We start from the raw sequence: 22,987 nt of genomic DNA, 5'->3' as shown, positions 1-22,987 counted from the left end.
GTTTTTAACATTATCTTCCAAGCTCCTACAGAACTTTCCACGGAGCTCTTAATATTCTAATGACTTTTCTAGCTCAAAGTTTCAAAGTCCTTCCACAGTCCTCCCCAAAACATGGTCAGGTTATCATAGGAATACCCCATTCCTAGTACCAATTTGTCTTAGTCAGGGTTTCTATTCCTGCACAAACATCATGGCCAAGAAGCAAGTTGGGGAGGAAAGGGTTTATTGAGCTTACACTTCCATGTTGCTGTTCATCACTAAAGGAAGTCAGGACTGGAATTCAAGCAGGTCGGGAAGCAGGAGCTGATTCAGAGACCATGGAGGGATGTTTCTTACTGGTTTGCTTCCCCTGGCTTGCTCAGCCTGCTATCTTATAGAACCCAAGAGCACCAGCCCAAAGGTGATACCACCCACAAAGGGCCATCCCCACTTGATCACTAATTGAGAAAATGTCCCACAGCTGGATCTCATGGAGGCACTTCCCCAACTGAAGCTTTCTCTGTGATAACTCCAGCCTGTGTCAAGTTGACACACAAAACTAGCCAGTACAAGCAGCTTAATGGCACACCTGAAAAATCTGGAATAGACAGAAGTTAATACACCCAAGGGAGTAGATGGCAGGAAATCATCAAACTCAGGGCTGAAATCAACCAAGTAGAAACAAAAAGAACCATACAAAGAATCAATAAAACTAGGAGCTGGTTCTTTGAGAAAATCAACTAGATAGATTAAACCCTTATACAGACTAACCAAAGGGCACAGAGACAGTATCCAAATTAACAAAATCAGAAATGAAAAGGGAGAAATAACAATAGAAACTGAGGAAATTTAAAAAAATCATTAGATCTTACTACAAAAGCCTATACTCAACACAACTGGAGAATCTGGAGGAAATGGACAATTTCCTAGACAGATACGAAATACCTAAATTAAATTAAATCAGGATCAAATAAACCATCTAAACAGTCTTATAACCCCTAAAGAAATAGAAGTGGTCATTGAAAGTCTTCCAACCAAAAAAAGCACAGGACCAGATGGTTTTAGTGTAGAATTCTATCAGACCTTCAAAGAAGAAGACCTAACACCAATACTCTTCAAACTATTCCACAAAATAGAAATAGAAGGAACACTACCCAACTTGTTCTGTGAAGTCATAATTACACTGATACCCAAAGCCACACAAAGATCCAACAAAGAAAGAGAACTTCAGACCAATTTCCCTTATGAATGTTGATGCAAAAATACTCAATAAAGTTCTTGCCAACCAAATCCAAGAACACATCAAAACTATCATTCACCACTATCAAGTAGGCTTCATACCAGGGATGCAGGGATGGTTCAAAATATGGAAATCCATCAATGTAATCCACTACATAAACTCAAAGAAAAAAAACCACATGGTCATTTCATTAGATGCTGAAAAAGCATTTGACAAAATTCAGCATCCTTTCATGCTTAAAGTCTTAGAACGATTGGGAATCCAAAGCCCATATCTAAGCATAGTAAAAGCAATATACAGCAAACCAGAAGCCAACATCAAACTAAATGGAGAGCAACTTGAAGTATTCTCACTAACTGCCCTCTCTCTCCATATCTATTCAATACAGTACTTGAAGTTCTAGCTAGAGCAATTAGACAACAAAAGGAGGTCAAAAGGATAAAAATAGGAAAGGAGGAAGTCAAGTTATCACTATTTGCAGATGATATGATAGTATACTTAAGTGAACCAAAAAACTCCACTGGAGAACTCCTAAAGCTGATAATGTCAGCAAAGTGGCTGGATATAAAATTAACTCAAACAAATCAGTAGTCTTCCTACACTCAAAGAATAAATAGGCCAAGAAAGAAATTGGGGAAACGACTTCCTTCAAAATAGTCGCAAACAATATAAAATATCTGTGGGTGACTCTAACCAAATAAGTGAAAGATCTGTATGACAAGAATTTCAAGTCTCTGAAGAAAGAATTTGAAGAAGACCTCAGAAAATGGAAACATCTCCCATGTTCCTGTATTGGCAGGATTAATATAGTAAAAATGGCCATCTTGCCAAAAGCAATATACAAATTCAATGAAATCCCCATCAAAATCCCAACTCAATTCTTCATAGAGCCAGAAAGAGCAATTCACAAATTCATCTGGAATAGCAAGAAACTCAGGATAGCTAAAACTATTCTTAACAGTAAAAGAACTTCTGGGGGAATCAGCATCCCAGACCTCAAGCAGTACTATAGAGCAATGATGTTAAAAACTGCATGGTATTCGTATAGTTAGTGACAGGCAGGAAGATCAATGGAATAGAATTGAAGACCCAGAAATGAACCCACACACCTATGGTCACTTGATCTTTGACAAAAGAGCTAATTTCATCCAGTGGAAAAAAGATAGCCTCTTCAACAATGGTGCTGGTTCAACTGGTGGCTAGCATGCAGAAGAATGCAAATCGATCCATTCTTATCCCCTTGTACTAAATTCAAGTCCAAGTGTATCAAGGACCTCCACATAAAACCAGACACACTGCAACTAATAGAAAAAAAATTGGGGAATAGCCTTGAACTCATAGGCACAGGGGAAAATTTCATGAACAGAACCCCAATAGCCTATGCCCTAAGATCAAGAATTGACAAATGCAACCTCATAAAATTACAAAGTTTTTGTAAAGCAAAGGATACTGTCAATAGGACAACAACAGCAACCAACAAATTGGGAAAAGATCTTTACCAACCCTACATCCAATAGAGGGCTAATATCAAATATATACAAAGAACTCAAGAAGTTAGACTCCAGAGACACAAATAACCCTATTAAAAATGGGGTACAGAGCTAAACAAAGAATTTTCACCTGAGGAATATTGAATGCCTGAGATGCACCTAAAGAAATGTTCAACATTCTTAGTCATCCGGGAAATGCAAATCAAAACAACCCTGAGATTTCACCTCACACTGGTCAGAATGGCTAAGATTCTCAGAACTCAGGAGACTGCAGGTGCTGGAAAGGTTGTGGAAAAAGAGAAACACTCTTCCACTGCTGGTGGGATTGAAAACTGGTAAAACCACTCTGGAAATCAGTCTTGCGTTTCCTCTTAAAACTGGGCATAATTCTACCAGAGGATGCTGCTATACCACTCCTGGGCATATATCCAGAAGATTCTCCACATGTAATAAGAACATATGCTCCACTATGTTCATAGCAGCACTATTCATAATAGCCAGAATCTGAAAAGAACCCAGATGTCCCTAAATGGAGGAATGGATACAGAAAATGTAGTACATATATACAATGGTGTACTATTCAGCTATTAAAAACGATGAATTCATGAAACTCTTAGGTAAATGGATGGAACTGGAGAATATCATCCTGAATGAAGTAACCCAATCACAAAAGAACACTCAGGGTATGTACTCACTGATAAGTGGATAGTAGCCTAGACGCTTGGAATACCCAAGACACAATTCACATATCAAATGATGCCCAAGAAGGAGGAAGAACAAAGTATGGATACTCTAGTCCTTCGTAGAAGGGGGAACAAAATACCCACAGAAGGAGATATAGAGACAAAGTGTGGAGCAGAGTCTGAAGGAAAGACCATCCAGATAGTACCCCACCTAGGAATCCATCTTATATACAATTGCAAAACCCAAACACTATTGTGGATGCCTACAAGTGCTTGCTGACAGGGGCCAGATATAGCTGTCACTTGGGAGGCTGTGCTAGTACATGACAAATACAGAGGGGGAAACTCTCAGCCAGCCACTGAACTGAGCATAGGGTCCCCAATGGATGAAATAGAAAAAGGACCAAAGGAGCTGAAGGGGTTTGCAGCGCCATGCCAAAGAAGGAACAACAATACGAGTCACCAAGTACTCCCAGAGCTCCAGGGACAAAAACCATCAACCAAAGAGTACTCTTGGAATTACCCATAGTCCCAGACACATCGGCAGCAGAGGATGATCTTGTTGGACACCAAATGGGGGAGAGGCCCTTGGTTCTGGAAAGACTTGATACCACAGTGTAGAGGAATACCAGGACAGGGAAGTGGGGGTGGGTTGATTGAGGAAGGGGGATGGCTTATGGGATTTTGGGGCAGTGGGGAACCAGGAAAGGGGACAACATTTGAAGTGTAAATAAAGAATATACCTAATAAAAAAACAAAAAACAACAACAAAAACAAATAAGAAGACTTGCTATAAGCCTGTATTTAAAAAAAATAAATAAACTCAGAAATGAAAAGGGAGGGGGCTGGAGAGATGACTCCGTGGGTAAGATCACCGACTGCTCTTCTGAAGGTCACGAGTTCAAATCCCAGCACCCACATGGTGGCCCACAGCCATCCGTAAAGAGATCTTCTTGGTGTCTGAAGACAGCTACAGTGTACTTACATATAATAAATAAATAAATCTTTTAAAAAAAAGAAATGAAAAGGTAGACATAACAACAGAAGCTGAGGAAATTAAAAAAAATCATCAGATCATACTATAAAAGCTTATACTCAACAAAACTAGAAAATCTGAATGAGATGGACAATTTTCTAGACATATACCAAGTGCCAAAGTTAAATCAAGATCAGATAAACCACCTAAACAGTTCCATAACCCCTAAAGAAATAGCAGCAATCATTAAAACTCTCCCAACCAAAAAAGCCCAAGACCAGATGGTTTTAGTGCAGAATTCTATCAGACCTTCAAAGAAGACTAATACCAATACACCAATATTCAAAATATTCCACAAAATTGAAACAGAAGGAACACTACACAACTCGTTCTATGAAGTCACAATTACGCTGATACCAAAACCACACAAAGACCCAACAAAGAAAGAGAACTTCAGACCAATTTCCCTTATGAATATCAATGCAAAAATACTCAATAAAATTCTTGCAAACTGAATCCAAGAACACATCAAAACAATCATCCATCTGATCAAGTAGGCTTCATCCTAGGGATGCAGGGATGGTTCAATATATGGAAATCCATCAACATAATTCACTATATATACAAACTAAAAGAAAAAAAACAATATGAATATCTCATTAGATACTGAGAAAACGTTTGACAATATTCAACACCCCTTTATGGTAAAAGTCTTGGAAAGATCAGAAATTCAACACCCATACCTAAACATAGTAAAAGCAATATACAGCAAACCAGTAGCCAGTATCAAACTAAATGGAGGGAAAGTTAAAGCAATCCCACTAAAATCAGGGATAAGGCAAGGCTGTCCACTCTCTCCCTACCTATTCAATATAGGACTCAAAGTCCTAGCTGGAGCAATTACAAAAGGAAGTCAAAGGGAGACAAATGGGAAAGGAGGAAGTCAATAGTATCACTATTTGCAGATGCTATGATAGTATACATAGTGACCCCGAAAATTCCACCAGAGAACTCCTAAAACTGATAATGTCAGCAAAGTGGCTGGATATAAAATTAACTCAAACAAATCAGTAGCCTTCCTCTACTCAAGGGATAAACAGGCTGAGAAAGAAATTTGGGAAACAACAGCCTTCACAATAGTCACAAATAATATAAAGTACCTTGGTGTGACTCTAACTAAGCAAGTGAAAGATCTGTATGACAGGAACTTCAAGTCTCTGAAGAAAGAAATCAAAGAAGATCTTAGAAGATGGAAAGATCTCCCATGCTCATGGACTGGCAGGATTAATACAGTAAAAATGGCCATCTTGCCAAAAGCAATCTACAGATTCAATCCAATCCGCATCAAAATTTCAACTCAGTTCTTCATAGAGTTAGAAAGACCAATTTTCAAATTGTTTGGAATAACAAAAAACCCAAGATAGTGGAAACTGTTCTCAACAATAAAAGAACTTCTGGGGGAATCACCATCCTTGAACTCAAGCTGTACTATAGAGCAATGGTGATAAAAAAAAAAAAAAACTGCATGGTATTCGTACAGTGACAGGCAGGTAGATCAATGGAATAGAATTGAAGACCCAGAAACGAACCCACACACTTATGGTCACTTGATCTTTAACAAAGAAGCTAAAACCATCCAGTGAAAAACAGATAGCCTTTTCAACAAATGGTGCTGGCTCAACTGGATGTCAGCATGCAGAAGAATGCAAATTGATTCATTCTTATTTCTATGTACAAAGCTCAAGTCCAAGTGGATCAAGGACCTCCACATAAAACCACATATACTGAAACTAACAGAAGAGAAAGTGGGGAAGAGCCTTGAACACATGAGCACAGGGGAAAAGTTCCTGAACAGAACACCAGTGGCTTATGCTCTAAGATCAATAAAAAAATGGGACCTCATAAAATTGTAAAGTTTCTGTAAGGCAAAGGACACTGTCAGCCTTAGGACAAAATGGCACCCAACAAATTGGGAAAAGATCTTTACCAACCCTACATCCAATAGAGGGCTAATCTCCAATATATACAAAGAACTCAAGAAGCTAGACTCCAGAGAGTCAAATAACCCTATTAAAATGGGGTACAGAGCTAAACAAAGAATTTTCAACTGAGGAATATTGAATGCCTGAGAAACACTAAAGAAATGTTCAACATCCTTAGTCATTAGGGAAATGCAAATCAAAACAACCCTGAGATTCTACCTCACACCAGTCAGAATAGCTAAAATAAAAAACTCAGGGGACAGCAGATGCTGTTGAGGATGTGGAGAAAGAGGAACACTCTGCCATTGTTAGTGGGATTGCAAAACTGGTACAACCACTCTGGAAATCAGTTCGGCGGTTCCTTAGAAAATTGGACATAGTACTACTTGAGGACCCAGCTATACCACTCCTGGGCATATACCCAGAAGATGCTCCAACATGTAATAAGGACATATGCTTCACTATGTTCATAGCAGCCTTATTTATAATAGCCAGAAGCTGGAAAGAACTCAGATGTCCTTTAACAAAGGAATGGGTATGGTATTTACACAATGGAGTACTACTCAGCTATTAAAAATGATGACTTCATGAAATTCTTAGGCAAATGGTGGAACTAGAAAATATCATCCTGAGTGAGGTAACCTAATCACAAAAGAACACACATGGTATGCACTCACTGATGAGTGGATATTAGCCCAAAAGCTTGGAATACCCAAGACACAGTTCACATATCAAATGGTGCCCCAGAAGGAGGAAGAACAAAGTATGGATACTCTAGTCCTTCTTAGAAGGAGGAACAAATTACCCACAGAAGGAGATACAGAGACAAAGTGTGGAGCAGAGACTCAGTGAAAGGCCACTCAGAGACTGCCCCACCTGGGGATCCATCTCATATACAGTCACCAAATGCAGACACTATTGTGGATGTCAAGAAGTGCATGCCAACGGGAGCCTGATACAGCTGTCTCCTGAGAGGCCCTGCCAGAGCCTGACAAATGCAGAGGTGGATGCTCACAGCCAACCATTGGACTGAGCATGGGATCCCCAATGAGGAGTTAGAAAAAGGACTGACGGAGCTGAAGGGGTTTGCAACCCCATAGCAAGAACAATATCAACCAACCAGACCCCCCTCCCCCCCCCCCAGCTTCCAGGGACTAAACCACTAACCAAGGAATACACAGGGCTCCAGCTGCATATGTTGCAGAGGATGGGCTTGTCCGGCATCAATGGGAGAAGAGGCCCTTGGTCCTGTGAAGGCTTGTTAGATGCTCAGTGTAGAAGAATGTGAGGAGGCTGGGGAGGCAGGAATGGGTGGGTAGGTGAGGGAACACCCTCATAGAAGCAGCGGGAGAGGGGGATGGAATAGAGGGTTTTGGGGGGAGTGTAAATGTAGAAAATATACAATAAAAATGAAAAAGAAAAAGAAAAAATAACTTTTTCAAATGGCTTTTTTAAAGGGAGAAAAACAACAAAACTCTCAGGAGCTGATTAGCAAGGACACAAACATGAGTGAGTTAATCCTGTATCCACCAGATGACACGGCAGAACCCGGCAGCGTTAGTGGCTGACTTGGAGACAATCACAGGGTCTAGCGCTGTGCAGAACACTTAGCAGTATGCCGTCACCCAGGCCGTTGTGGACTCTCCTAACTGGCTTCTCTGCATCACTTTCCTTTGCTCCTTGTTCTGTCCTGGATCAAGAGCACAGCTTCCTGTGCTTGAACTCTCAATGTTAGCTTTCTTCTAGGCTCCTCCCAACATTTACCTAGCAACAGCCAGTTAGGAGCCTGGCTTGCTATAAAAGGGTTTGCCCCTCCCTCTCTGGCCTCTTTCTCCTCTCCCTGTCCTCCCACCTACCCTGTGTTCCCTACTTTCTCTCTCCTCTCTCTTTCCTTTTCTGCCCCCCCCCCTTTTCTCTGCCTCTACTCCCTCTCACCCCCTTCTCATCCCCCCAAATAAACTTCATTTTATACTAGACTCATTGTATGGCTGGTACCTCAAGGCCGGATGCCTCGGCATGGGCCCGCTAAGGCACCGCGTCCCAGCACTCGGGCCACCACCTTATAAAACAACACTCATGACACTGCTCCGCTGTCTCTCTGCTTCCACTCATTTGCCTCCAGGTCCACAACCTTGCCACCAATGGAGTGGTTGTGGTTTTCTTCTTATTTTGTTCCCAAGCACTGAAGACCTTTAAAGGACTGCACGGTCCTTGTTTTAGGAAGTAGAAGGATGGATAAAACCATAAAACAAAAAGTAGCCAGAACGTCCTTCCAGAAAGTTCATTGTCTAAAATGTAAATATAACCTGATCTAATGCTTGTGTCAGAACTGTGAAGACTCAGGATCTGAGGCCAGCGTCCTTGCCATTGCCGGCCACAGGCGCCCTGACAGCCATTGGCTCAAGGTCTCTCTGGCTTCCCGCATGCAGAGGGCTTCCTATATTGGGGCATGAGTTGTACCCTAACCCCTTTCCTCCCAGGAAACTACACAAAGCCAAGGAGAGTAGCTGGGATTAGTGAGAGTTTGTGCTATCTCAGTGTGTGCCATTCATAATATAAGGATTAGTCCTAGGATCTCTGTTAAGATTTGGCAGAGTGAGCGGGGCAGTGGTGGCGCACGCCTGTAATCCCAGCACTTGGGAGGCAGAGGCAGGCGGATTTCTGAGTTCGAGGCCAGCCTGGTCTACAGAGTGAGTTCCAGGACAGCCAAGGCTATACAGAGAAACCCTGTCTCAAAGAAAACCAAATCCAAAAAAACCAAAACCAAATAATAATAATAATAATAATAATAATAATAATAATAATAATAAAGATTTGGCAGAGTGAGTGTGTAAATAAAAACCTCATGCTTGTACACAGTAGGTGCCGGATAAATGCTCACCCTGTCCTTTTTCCCATTTTTACTCACAGAAGGTGCTTTGCTGCTCTCCTCTGTCTTTCCTGACTGGATTTTGTCCCTGCAAGAGAAACATGCACTCAGAAAGCAACAGAGCAGCAAAAGGGCGCCACCTAGGGAGCTGCACCCTGGCACTGCCAGCTCTGACCTTCAGGAGGAGCCCCTGGCAGCTGGAGACACTTTGGTACAAGGCCCCATTAAGGGGGTAGCCCAAATGGATGTGGGTGCCATCTGGAGCTCTCAGGGCAAACTGAGTCCATGCCTTTGCAAGCATCCAGAGGCTTTCCTTGTCCCCAGTGTTTGTACAGCGTTCACATCTTATTGCTGACGGGCACGTTCTTTTTCATAAGTACATTGGTCCCACACAGAGGACACAGATGAAGATCTCAGGTCAGCTACCTGACAACCTCCCACCCGCACTCACAGCTCCATCTCTCCACTCTCCAGGGCTGAGGGCTCCTCTCCGCAGCCAATCACTGCTTCCTCACCTTCTCTGAGCTGAAATCACCACGGATTTGGTTGGGGGAACAAATGAATGGATTATGGCAGTTTTTCTGACATCCTTGGTAGCAAATTAGCTCAAGTCAGCCATAAGGTCATGTGTGTGTGTGTGTGTGTGTGTGCGCGCGCGCATGTGTGCGCGTGCTGGGCAGCTAGGGTAATCTGTTAGTACAGGACCTCAGTGAAGAAGTCCAAAATGAATGCGAGCAGGGCTGTACTCTGGAGCTCTCAGAGAGAATTGCTTTTTTTGTGAAATGGCAGACTGTTGTATTTATTGCTTCATAGAGGTAAAGTACTTACCTTGGGGAAACAGTAGGTTTTGCTGGTTGGGGCAGGAAGTAGTTGCGGTCTTTTGAAATTGGTGAAGGGAAAATTGGCCTGGAAACAATAAATAAAGACTGGATATTTAAAAAGCTATCTTAACCCTCCCCAGTAAGGGCACATATAATGTCATAATCGGGGTTGTGGAGACTGAGGCCTTGAAGACCTCAGGTCCCAGGTGCTGGCACGTGTCTACTGTCTCCCAGGGGTCAGCACGAGCCCCAGGCCAGTGTTCCTGGGGAGGGGCAGCTGACACCAAAGCTCTGTTTGGGTGTTTTGCATACACACACACACACACACACACACACACACACACAGTATTACAAAAGTGCAAAGTTGGGACTTTTTTGAAATGCCATTGAGTCAAACAGGCTTGCAAGATCAGGGCGGCACCCAGGCTGGAGGGGAAGGCAGGCAGGAAGGTGGGGCTTCCCGTTCTGTGGGGAATTTGTCACAAGCTCTCTACTGGGGAGTCTTATAAGGCAAAGAGGGTACCTGTTACCCGACTTACAGGTGACATGCAGAAACTTCCACCTCCTGCACCTAGCCCAGCCCAGCTTATCCTTACTTGGACTTCCCCATGGGGGTCTTTGGAAGTGGATGAGGGGTCTTGATTAGCTTCCGTGGTCCCAGGTTCCAGGGGTCCCAGCAGGTGCAGTAGATGAGAGGATTGGGGTACATGGTAGGTCAGAGGTCAGAGGCCGGGGTCTCCTGCTGAGACACAAAGACAGCCACTGAGTTAAACCATTCAGAACCAAAGTGAACAGAAACAGGGACCGACAGGTCAAGTGGCAGAGCAAAGGACAAGGGCGGAGGCTGAGGGGACGCAGGCTCTCGCTGTAGAGCGGCACCTTATGTTTGCTACTTGACAGGAAAGCAAATAAACATCTTGCATAATTGAGTCACCCTGTAATCCAAGTATCCAGTCTTTGCCTAACCAGTGTTACCTGACTTACAGGTGACACGCAGAGATGCCACAGCGGCAGCACGCATTGCAGAGCCGGGAGGATTCCCTCAGTTCCTCCTCAGGTTCACAGTAGCTTGCTCCACAAGAAGAAATTCCCCACAGCAGGTCCTGCACACAACTTCGTGGGAGATTTATTGTCCTTCCCCAGCTAGAGCACAAATGGCCCTGTCTCTTAATTTAGGTTGTCTGTCTGAATTGCAGAAGAGAACTAAAAACAACCTCCCACCATGACTGCTGCATGTAAGTTAACTCTCGGGTGAGCCCACTGTGGAGAGATATGATTTCTGATGACACAGGTAGAGAGTTGACAGTAAGTGGAGTATATGGTATAATCAATAGTCTGATTGTCTGTTCAGGTCCACACCCGTCCCTGTTCCCATCCCCCAGAGCTGCTGCCGATGCATGCATATACATACATGCAAGCATACACACAAACACACACACACACACACACACACACACACACACACACACACACACACGCCTGTATGTAGAGAAAGAGATTTTGTAGCTCAGGTATTAAAAACTGAAAATTGGGTCAGAATGTTAGAATTATGCTTCCTGTTTTCCTCATGACATGTTATCAAAATGTCAGGCGTTCTTTGAAATCAGGTGGGCCTGACTTTACACATTAGACATGGGACCGCAGGAAACCTGCTTTTCTGAGCCTACAAACTAAGAAATGAAATTTAAATTTAAATTTTAGGGCTGGAGAGATGGCTCAGTGGTTAAGAGACCTGACTACCCTTCCAGGGGTCCTGAGTTCAATTCGCAGCAACCACATGGTGGCTCCTAACTCTCTGTATGGGGTCCAATGCACACGTCTGGTGTGTCTGACAGCTATAGTGTACTCATATGCATAAAATAAATCTTTAAAAAAATTAAATTTTAAATGATCCTCTTAAAAAGTGTAGCCCAGGCTGGCTCATGCTGGGTTGTATTGCTGTGAACAGTTAATCAGAGTCATGTTCTCAGCCTGGACATGGAAAGGAATACCATGACTTGCAGTGGCGTTTTACACATAGAAAATACTCTTCTCTCTCTCTTTTAAAGAAATATATGTTTATTTGTATGATTATATATTAATTTGAAATCAGCTCATTACAGAGACAATCATTACAGAAAAGATTAAGAAAGTAAAAAATAACAAAAAACCCCAACATCCAGATATTATTCCCCCAGCCTTGAGCGGGCTAATCAGACCTTGTTTTGCCACAGTTGCCTAGCCTACCTGGAGTGGAGTCTCCTGTCTACCACACCCACAGTATTCCTGCAAAAACAGGACTGCCTGCTGAAGCCTGTTCTGAAACAAGAACCCAGCTGAACCCAAGGCTGGGTCTTTCCCTATGTGAACGCAGAACTGGAAATTAAACTTCGAGACTTGATCAGAACTTTTGCTTTGGCTCCACTTTCCTCTCACCCTTCCCCCACCTTGATTCCAGCCTCCCTTTCAGGCAAACCCAGTTTTCCCCTGACTGCTGGACAGTTACAGGTAGGACCTGAAAACAGGAGCTGGGGTTAGGGGTGGGGGGGATGGGAACTACTGAGAAACACTGTCTTGGGTGGAACTCAGCAGAAATCAGAAGAAACGTGAAAGTATCCAGGAAGTGTGGTAAGCAACATACAGAATTGACACTAGCACTAGCCACTTGAAACTGGTGCAGTAAAAAGGTGCATTCAGAGGGATACGGGCTAGGCTGAAGAGGTGTTGGCACAACACCGACTTCACCTAGGTGTGGCAGCGTAATGGCACAGGGGAATTCAGGCAATTGTCCGCAGTCAAGAACTGCATCAGGTGAAGACATTCATCCACAGCCAAGGGCTGCATCAGATGAGAGGAGTAGGGTTTAAAATAAAATAAAAAGTGTAAACAACAAAAATAAAACATTTATGCTGTCCTTAATTCCCAGAAGTAGGAATGGTAAATATATAAATGAAAGAATTAGACAAGTTGAGGAGGAATTGGGGAAGTTAGAAGAGCAGGGCCCTGGGAAGCAACTACCAGTAGCTATCACTGGGCCTCCTCTCCCTTCTCTGCAAGAATTTCCAGGAGAAGGAAGAAATGAAGAGTTCAATCTTGAACATGAGAGAGGGAGGGAGGGAGGGAGGGAGGGAGGGAGAGGGAGAGGGAGAGGGAGAGGGAGAGGGAGAGGGAGAGGGAGAGAGAGAGAGAGAGAGAGAGAGAGAGAGAGAGAGAGAGAGAGAGAGAATAGGTTTCAGAAAAGCAGTTGTCCCGTCTGTAACGTTTTAGCAAGAGAAGGAAGATGGATATAAGCTATTTCAGACTCTCCTAGGGACAGGAGGAGGTCAGGAGACAGCCCTGTCTCCTCAACTCCTACTGGAGGAATGCTTGGTTCCGGGTCTCTTAGGTAGGATATCTGGGTCCCTTTGGGAACTCTAATTCTCTTCCCTCTCTGTGTATTGTCTGTCCTTGGCATGCTAATCTGTCCATGTCCATCAAAACTGACTGTTTTATGTTAAGTCTGTGTTTTCTGTTTTGTGGTTTGATTGAATGTTCCATGTTTCATGTTGAAAGGAAAAAATGGTAAAAACTTTTTCTGCTGGTTGTTCACCCTTTGATTTAGTTTTAACTCATTTAAAAAAAAGGGAGGAAAAAATAAATAGCAATCTTTTTTATTATATATTTTTATTTTCTATATTCTTTGTTTACATTCCAAATGATTTCCACTTTCCCAGTTCCCCACTCCTCATATGTCCCATAAACCTTCTTCTCTCTACCCATTCTCCAATCACCTCTCTCCTTTTTCTCTGTCCTGATACTCCCCTCCAACGCTAGATCAAGCTTTTCCAGGATCAGGACCCTCTCCTTACTTCTTCATGGGAGTCATTTGTTATGCTAATTGTGCCTTGGGTATTCAGAACTTTTGGGCTAATTGATATCCACTTATCAGAGATTGCATTCCATGTGTATTCTTTTGTGATTGGGTTACCTCACTTAGGATGATATTTTCCAGCTCCAACCATTTGCCTAAAAATTTTGTGAATTCATTGTTTTTAATTGCTGAGTAGTATTCCATTGTGTAAATATACCACATTTTCTGTATCCATTCCTCCATTGAGGGACATCTGGGTTCTTTTCAGTTTCTGGCTATTATAAATAAGGCTGCTATGAACATAATGGAGCATGTGTCTTTATTGCATGCCGGGGAATCCTTGGGTATATGCCCAGGAGAGGTATAGCAGGGTCCTCTGGAATGTCCAGTTTTCTGAGGAATGGCCAGACTGATTTCCAAAGTGGTTGTACCATCTTACAACCCCACCAGCAGTGGAGGAGTGTTCCTCTTTCTCCACATCCTCGCCAACACCTGCTGTCTCCTGAGTTTTTGACCTTAGCCATTCTGACTGGTGTGAGGTGAAATCTCAGGGTTGTTTTGATTTACATTTCTCTAATGACTAATGATGTTGAGCATTTCTTAAGGTGCTTCTAGGCCATCCGAATTTCTTCAGGTGAAAATTCTTTGTTTAGATCTGTACCTCATTTTTTTTAATAGGGTTATTTGGTTCCCTGGGGTCTAACTTCTTGAGTTCTTTGTATATATTGGATATTAGCCCTCTATCAGATGTAGGGTTGGTGAAGATCTTTCCCCAATTTGTTGGTTGCCATTTTGTCCTTTTGACAGTGTCCTTTGCCTTACAGAAACTTTGTAATTTTATGAGGTCCCATTTGTCGATTCTTGATCTTAGAGCATAAGCTATTGGTGTTCTGTTCAGGAACTTTCCCCTGTGTCCATGTCCTCAAGGGTTTTCCCCAGTTTCTTTTCTATTAGTTTCAGTGTGTCTGGTTTTACGTAGAGGTCCTTGATCCACTTGGAGTTGAGTTTAGTACAAGGAGATAAGAATGGATCAATTCGCATTCTTCTGCATGCTGACCTCCAGTTGAACCAGCACCATTTGTTGAAAAGGTTATCTTTTTTTTCCACTCCATGTTTTTGAATCCACACACCTACGGTCACTTGATCTTCAATAAATAGCAGTCTTAATTGGCCTTTGGAGCCTTGCACCTGTAGTTAGCCTAGAGTACCTGGAGAAGCCCTGCCAGGAGCTGGTTGTCTGCACAAGGCACTCTTAAAGGGGCCAGTAGCATCTCAGCTTCTATGGTCAGTGATCTGGTGGCTGTTTTTCCTACAAAAATCTCTATGACTGTGATTATTGGGTTCAGCAGGTAACAAGGAGCTCCTCTCTTGAAATTACAGTTAGAAAAAGTAAAAAGTTTGTTTGGTCTAAATTTATAAGATTTGTGTAGCCGCTTCATTTTGTTTCTGATTAGTCTTAAAGGTATCAATATGTTTTGCAAGTCTTGGCTATAGAGTATTGGCTTATAAGTTATTGGGCATAATTTAAAAGGTGTAATGTTGGTAACAAAAGGCTAACTTAAAACTGGTAACTCAGGGTTGGAGTCATTTTAAACAACAACACATGGCATGAGCCAGTCCAGGAAATCAGGTCTCTAAAGATACAACTAAATTGGCACAATATTTTATGTAATTCTTATCCTAGAATTTAAACTTATAAGGGATAAGATTCAAAACAATGTCACTTTAATGAGGTATAAAAGTTGCACTGTCGTGCATTCATATATAAGAACTGGCAGCAAAATTGGGTAACGTGAAAATAATGCTTTTGGTATTGATTTTTAACAAGAAGGGATTGTTCAAAATTGGGTTTTGTTTTCCAAAGTTGTAGGTATGCTCTAATATTGCAAGAGAAATTTAAGAATTACGGTCAGCAACAGCCAGTGTTCCATTAGCTGCAGTTTGCAGTCTGATGGAAGGCTCACGATCCTTACCTCACCTATAGTTTGTAATGAGGATGATTTCAAGAGTGATGAAAGTTAAAAACAGCTGTAGCCAGGATGGACCCGCTGCCCTGTTTACACAAGCTTTATTGGATACTGTGATAGAAACAAATTTAACTAGTCAAGACTGGAAAACTCTATATAAGCCTATTCTGTCGGGAGATTATTTACTTCGGAGTTCTGCATGGTGTGAAGCAGGTGAAAGAGCTGCTATGATGATGCTCAGGCAGGAAATGCTCAGTGGGGCAGTAACACGCTTTTAGGAGAAGGTCAGTATGAAGGTAACGTGAATCAGGTCGGGCTGGCTGCAGAGTGTGTGCACAGATTGCGTTGGCTGCTCGTCGGGCCTGGACTCAGTTACCAACTAAAGGGGATCTCAGTGGGGATTAATTTGGCATCAGACAGGCTCCTGATGAACTGTGGATAGACTATTAAAAACAGCTAGTAGAGTTTTCAAAGACCCTCAAGCAGGAGAAATTAGAATTATGGCTACCCCTCCCCATGGCGTTATAACTGTACCTGTAAATAAAAGAATTGCTCAACTTGTTTTAGTTCCCTTGTACCCACTTCCTTCTAAATTTGTTAAGAGGGAGAGAGGACAGGATGGCTGTGGTTCATCAGATGTGTACTGGGTTCAATCTATTATTAATGGGAGACCTAACCTTAAATTATTGATTGAAGGAAAAAGTTTTGAAGGATTAATAGATACTGGAGCTGTTGTAACAATTATTAGAGGACAAGATTGGCCTTCAACTTGGCCTTCATCAGATACACTCAACTCACCTTCAAGGGATTAGCTATGCCAATAACCCAAAGCAAAGCTCTAAACTTCTAACCTGGAAAGATGAGGAAGGCAATTCAGGATAAATTCAGCCTTATGCTATACCACATTTGCCTGTTACTCTCTGGGGAAGTGATCTCTCATCACAGATGGGTCGTATGATGTATAGTCCTAATGAAGTAGTAACTAGACAAATGCTAAGACAATTTTTACCTGGTCAGGGCTGGGAAAAGATGGATAAGGCATTTGAAAGGACTAAGTCTCACTCTACTACTAGAGGCTTGGGGAATTTTCTGTAGTGGCCACTGTTTTGCCTGCATCCCATGCTGATAAAATTCAATGGCGTAATAATGTTCCAGTGTGGGTTGATCAGTGGTCTTAAAAAAAAAAAAAGAAAGAAAGAAAAAGAAAAAATAGAAAAATAAAAAAACAGAAGCTGCTTCGGCTTTTGTCTTGGCTTCATTCTTCTCCCCCCCCCCCCAACTTCCTTAATTCCAGCCTCCCTTTTAGATAAACCCAGTTTGCCCATGACTGCCAGACGGTTATATCCAGAGATGACCAATGAAAATGCTTGAATGCTTGAATACCTTTTAGAAACTTCTGCATACCAAAGAAACAGACTTACATAATTTTCTATAAACAGGAACAAACTATATTTATATCCTAGAAATATTTTTAAGGCAATATCATGAGTTAGTATTATGTAAAATGTGTCATCATTTTTAAATGTAAGATTTTTTTTAACAATCAAGAAATTTTAAAATATTCCAAATGCAGAGAAAGAGTAAACTAAGCTCACCTATCCCCTAGTTTCAACAATGTCGATGTGACTGCTCTTACCCATCTATACCTCACCCCCACTGCGTGTCACACCTCCAACAACATATTATCTTAAAGCAAATTTTAAATAAGCCTTTCAAGTAAGTCTGAGATAAGTTTCCATATCATTGAAATTCTAATTTTTTAAAAAAGATTTATATTTGTTTTTGCGTATGTGTTTTTGTCTGTGAGAGTGTGTACCCATAAATCTTCAGGAACCCATGGAAGCCAGAAAACAGTATTAGATACTCTGGAGCTGGAGTTACAGCCTGTTGGGAGCCATTACATGTGGTTTATTGAAACAAAATTGAGGTTCTCTGGAAATGCAGCAAACACCCCTAATCCCTGAGCCATTTCTCTGGGCTCACAGCTATACATTTATATGAATGCATTTACTTATATTTTAACTAGTTTTGTATTGATAAATGTTTGTTTCCTTTTACCTCATTCTAAAAAATGCCTTGATATTTATTACTTTGCTCTTAAAAAGAAAAATTCCCTTTGCATCCACTGGAACCATATTCAAAGCATTTAACATCAGTAATGCAAAACTAATGAGTCATTAGAACAGACTTAGGCTATTAGCAAATCGTGAGGTGGGTCTGAGGGTGTCGGGAGAAACTGAGGCAAGCAAGCTGGTAAGGAGCACTTTGAGAGCCTTTTGGTAGTGATGGTTTACTGGTTGGTGCGTTTGTGTGAGTGCATGTGAGTGTACGTGTATGTGCATGCGTGCATATGTGCGTGTGTATGTGTGTGTGTGTATGTACGTGCGCGTGTGAGTGTGTTTCCTTTTTTTCTTTCCCCGTATTTTCTCCCTGGTGTTTTACTCACAGCCGCGATCCAGCTGTGAGTGAATAGCTTTACAAAGGGTCTGGGTTTTAAACAACCGGCCAGAAACTCTTCCCAAGATCTTACCTTAATTCTTTCAAAGATTCGTTGGCCTTGTGGTTCCTTCCCAAGTTGAGAGTCTTAAAGAAACCCTAATGTTTTAAGGAAACCAGACCCCATCAGCGCTAAGTCAGGGGTCATTTCTCACCGAATCAAGATGTTTCAGACGTCATGGTTGCAGTACTTATGCCCGAGCAGTTGAGATGCCAAGGCAGAAATCCCCAGACTGCCTTGAAGTCCTGCACACCCAGCCAATGGCTTTCTTTTGAAGAATCACTCCGGCTCTCCCTTAGAAGACAGTTCAGATGTCGCCAGGTTTTACAGCCAAAGTCACCCTTGAGGAGAAATTCACCCTTTGAGTGAGCTAGAGTCCTTTGAGCCTGACTTGTGAGGTTTGTTTTAGGGAGATCGCCCTAGAGAGTTTGTTTCTTATCACTATGGAAACAGAATGGTGGCACCTCATTGGCTCAAAGCTCTCTGTCCTTAACAACAGAAGGTTGGGGAAGCAGCCGGTTAAACGGTTAAATCTTCACACTCAGGTCAGTGTCCCTTCTCAAGAGCAGGGAATTCATGTAAGATTTTTACTTCGGTAAAATCGCAGAAGCTTAATTTCCAGAACAACAGACTTACACAGAATCCCTAGGCCTTACCTGCACGCGACCACAGTCCCAGGATTTTGTAGTTGATTTTAACTTTCTCTGTTTTCAAAGAAACCTAGAACTCCTTAGTGGGCATTTTGTTCTCTGAAGCTCAGCTTTTGAGACCTGTGGCAGTGCACAGAAACGAGCCAATTGTTAGCTACCTGTGAGTTTCAGGTTTTTTCCCCCTAAGCAAAGTTGATCTTGCCCCTCCCCCCAAAAAATCAAACCAAAAAAGTGCTTGCTTTTTTTCATTTTACTACAACTCACTAAAAGACATATTTTATACTGAAGTTTCAAAAACAAAACTATTGTTTCTATTCTGTTCTTTTTTTATTAATCAAAACTGATTGCAATCCATTAGACTGACTTCCTGGTTCTGAGATAGTCCACATCTCATAGTTTACAAAAGCTGAAAGTTCACCATCTGCGTGCATCCTCTGAATGACAGGCAGTGTGGCTAGGCACGGGGGGGGGGGGGGGGGGGGGGGGGAAGGGGGGGGGTAATACCTCAGTCCTGTGCTCAGTGGAGCAGAAAGGCTAAAGGACAAACAATAGCTTAATAAATGTTAAGAGACTCAGTTGCCCCCCACCCCTGCTCTCTGGAATCAACAAGAACTTCAACCAGAGAAGGAATCTGACTAGATTAAGATGTAAGATAAACCATGGTGACCAAGGCAGAGAAACAGGTGGAGGGGCTGTGGTAGGAGACAGAGAAACCATGTAGAAATGTCTCAGAGGCCAGCAGTGGGGATGACCAGAAGACAACATAGGCTGGGACGTGGGAGGGAGGGAAGGAGAGGCTGTCAACTCCTGGGTCTCCAGTTCCGGTGACTGAACTGCTATTAGTGCCATGCACTGGTTGGACTGTGTTGGGGAAGAGACTGTGAATTCTGTTTTGGACATGCCAAGGTACCAAGGGGACACCTAAGAGGTGATGTCTACTAGGGAATTTATTAAAAGTCCCATAGGCTCACAGAAGAGTCTAGAAACAGATTTCATGTTTGATTGAGGGAGTGGGTGAACATGTAGTGACAGTGACGTGTAAGAAGATGGCCTGGAGACAGTGTGGTCAGTCAGTGAGAGAACTCAGCCACAGGCCTGCTACCTGGCTTCTGTTATGCCATTATGTTTTGAGTGAGCAGTGGGTCAAAATGTAGACATGAGGACAATAGATGGTGAAGGGAATTCAGACACCTGCCTCAAGCGTTGATCTGTTAGCATTACTTCAGTTATCTTCTTGCGGTGGTCAGATAGAGGCAGGCTCTGTCACCCCCTGAGCCCAGTACTAATGCCACATTTCGATGTGAGTGCTCTCCACCCCACCCCCCAGACCCTCACCCCCATCCAGCCCCAATACAGTTACACTTCTGTCAGCTCCAAAACAGCAGAGGAGAATGAAGTGAAGGCTTTCAAAGGGAAGTAGCAGTTACAGTGTCTTTCCTCAAGGCATGGAGGGAACACATGGATTGCCACTCTAGTCAGCTGTGTTATCAGACTTGGCTTGCGCATGCTTTGTGTGATGTTGCTGCCCTCATGAGGTAGCAAAGGTGATGAGCCGGGAGCAGCCAGGGGCTTTGCATGTAAAGTGTGTGTTTGCTGACTGTGAGATCTGATCCAAGGAGGAAGGCAGCTGTCTCTTTGGGGGCTTGAACAGCCCTCCAGGACACTCAGCTGCTGTGGGCTGCTTCTTGACTTCTGAGTTCTGACTTAGGGATGCTGTGCTCACCCTCTTGGACTCATTCAGCTGTTCCCGAAAGGTTCCAACCAAGGAGTTACACAAGTGTGAAAGCTCTTGCTTCTGTGATCACACCCAGAGGGACCATGCTGTGGCCTCCCTCCTCCTCCCTCTCCTCCACCTCGCCCCCGACACAGCACAGCACAGCACAGCACAGGCTTTGGTCTCCCAAGTGCTGGGCTCACAGGCATCACAACTGGTACTTCCCTTCTTAAGAGGAAAGCTGACAGAGTTTGTATGTGTTGAGGGTTTGTGCTTTGCGTAGGCAGCAGGCAGGTCAAGGACAGAGACCTGGATCACACAGGAGGGGCTCTGTGTGTACAGAGGGAGGGGAGCTCCACAGAAGGCCAGCGCCCCATGGCTTCTCTCTTTTTTGGCTTTTTCTTCTTTTAATGCTCTATTTTCTAATTGTACTTGCAAAAATTTCTGGCCTATTATAAATAATGTGTGAATGTGGTGTGAAAATTTTGTTCTTTAACAATTTAGTGATTTCAATGAAATAACAAGTTTTGTGAAGTAATATTTCTTTTATGTATTTTGCACTAACACCTCCTTTGGCATACTTTGCATGCTGAAAAAAATTTTTTAGCTCTTGCTGGTGACACCACTTGCCAGCCTGTATTGAGACTTCTTTTTAAATTTGAAACTGTTGTGGCATTCGGTCCTTCTTATAAAACAATGAGAAAACAAAATGATGCTAGTGTATGTCAAACTTAATACAGTGAGGACAGAAGCCAAGGCGATGCTAAATGCCTCCAATCTGGTTGGGTTTTTGGATGCATGGAATGTTGACTAAGACTTAATGGTTAAAGAAGACACAAAGATACTGAGACTGTTACCAACATCTTATGCCAAAAAGAGTTTTACCCCAGCATGGTGGTACATGCCTTTATTTCTATTCCTCAGGAGGCAGAAGGCAGCTCTCTGAGAGTTCAAGGCCAGCAGAGTTTATAAAGCAAGTTTCAAGCCAGCCAGGGCAAAAACCCTGTCTCAAAACACCAATATATATTTTTTCATACTTTGTTATTTTTTAAACAAAATCTCAGTTGTCAGATTTTGTCAATGAAGACTCAGGAGCCAGATGCTAGGGTGGCAGACTGCTAGCTCAGAGAGGTGGGGGAAGCACCCAGCTGACCTTCCTCCACAGTCCAGGTCCTAGCAGGAACCCTCACTTCTCAGGCTACCTCCAAAAATCCCCCTTCAGACTGAATGTCCCTCCCTTCTACTTCCTATGTGTTCTCCAGATTCCCTCTTACTCTGATTTTTCTTAATAATCCTTCCTGTCTTACTGGTTGCTTGCTCTGCCCCTTGACCTCTGGTTGACTTTATTTAATCCTATTTACAGTATTCAAGCAGAGAGCTCTTGGATTATAGGTGTGTGCTAGGGATGAGCAGCAGCAGCACAACCAGAGGCAGGTTTTTCCAGTAAATAACACAATCTCAGGGGTCATAGTGTGATCAACTATCCTGCAACAATACTTCATTCCCAAAATGACCACACCACAATTCAGTTCAGTATGGATATGAGTCTTAAAAAATACAGGAGGGGATGTATTGTTTGTTGTTGTTTGTTTCTGAGGGTTTCTTGGGGACCAGGGGTGGGGGCACAATCCTAACTGTTGTAGAAATTGTAGATACGGCTGGCCTTGAACTCAGAGATCCACCAGCTTCTCCGTCCTGAGTGCTGGGATATAGCTCAATGGCGGAGCACTTGCCTACATACAAGTGGGGCCCTAAATTCAACCCCAGGACCACAAACAAAACAAACAATTCAAAAACAAACTTGTAAGGGAGATTCGAGGATAGTGAAAGATTTTTTTTCTATTGATTCCATCACTTAGAAACAATTTCTAAATAGCGATGAGATGAGAAAAGTGTCTGTTGGAAAGAATTGTTTTCTATCTGAATCCTCCCACATTTACTATTTGCTCAGCAATGATTTTACTGCTGACTGGTGTGATGTTGGTATGGCGCTACTGTGGTACATATTCACGGTGTAGTCCAGTCCTAGCAACACTAGGAGGGCTGACAAGGGGCTCAGTCAAGTGGCTGAAGTCAAGAACTGACTCCTGAAAATTGTCTGACCCTCAACTTCATCCCCATACTAATAAAAATCTTAAAAATCTATAATGTATTAGATCTATTTACAACTCAACTGTAAATGATAATTTTTGGTATTCAGCAAAATCTGGGAATTTTTTTATTATAAAAATCAACATAAAGACTGTGTTGGATTGTGCAGGACTGAAACAGAAATCACAGGGAGACCCAG

General features: G+C 42.6%; 1 protein-coding gene across 1 annotated transcript in view; it reads right to left on the bottom strand.

The window, feature by feature from the left end:
• The window catches only part of Flacc1 (flagellum associated containing coiled-coil domains 1), a 40,297-nt gene extending 29,548 nt beyond the window's left edge, over positions 1–10,749 (bottom strand). The window contains exons 1-3 of the mRNA XM_052191948.1: positions 10,637–10,749; positions 10,048–10,125; positions 9,259–9,307 (exon numbers count right to left, since the gene is read on the bottom strand). Of these exons, the coding sequence (XP_052047908.1) occupies positions 9,259–9,307; positions 10,048–10,125; positions 10,637–10,749 (240 nt within the window). The remainder of the gene's footprint in view (positions 1–9,258; positions 9,308–10,047; positions 10,126–10,636) is intronic.
• Positions 10,750–22,987: the final 12,238 nt, after the last annotated feature.

This window comes from Apodemus sylvaticus, chromosome 9, assembly GCF_947179515.1.
Source record: "Apodemus sylvaticus chromosome 9, mApoSyl1.1, whole genome shotgun sequence".
Lineage (NCBI taxonomy): Eukaryota > Metazoa > Chordata > Mammalia > Rodentia > Muridae > Apodemus > Apodemus sylvaticus.
This window is presented reverse-complemented; position numbering and strand designations above follow the sequence as displayed.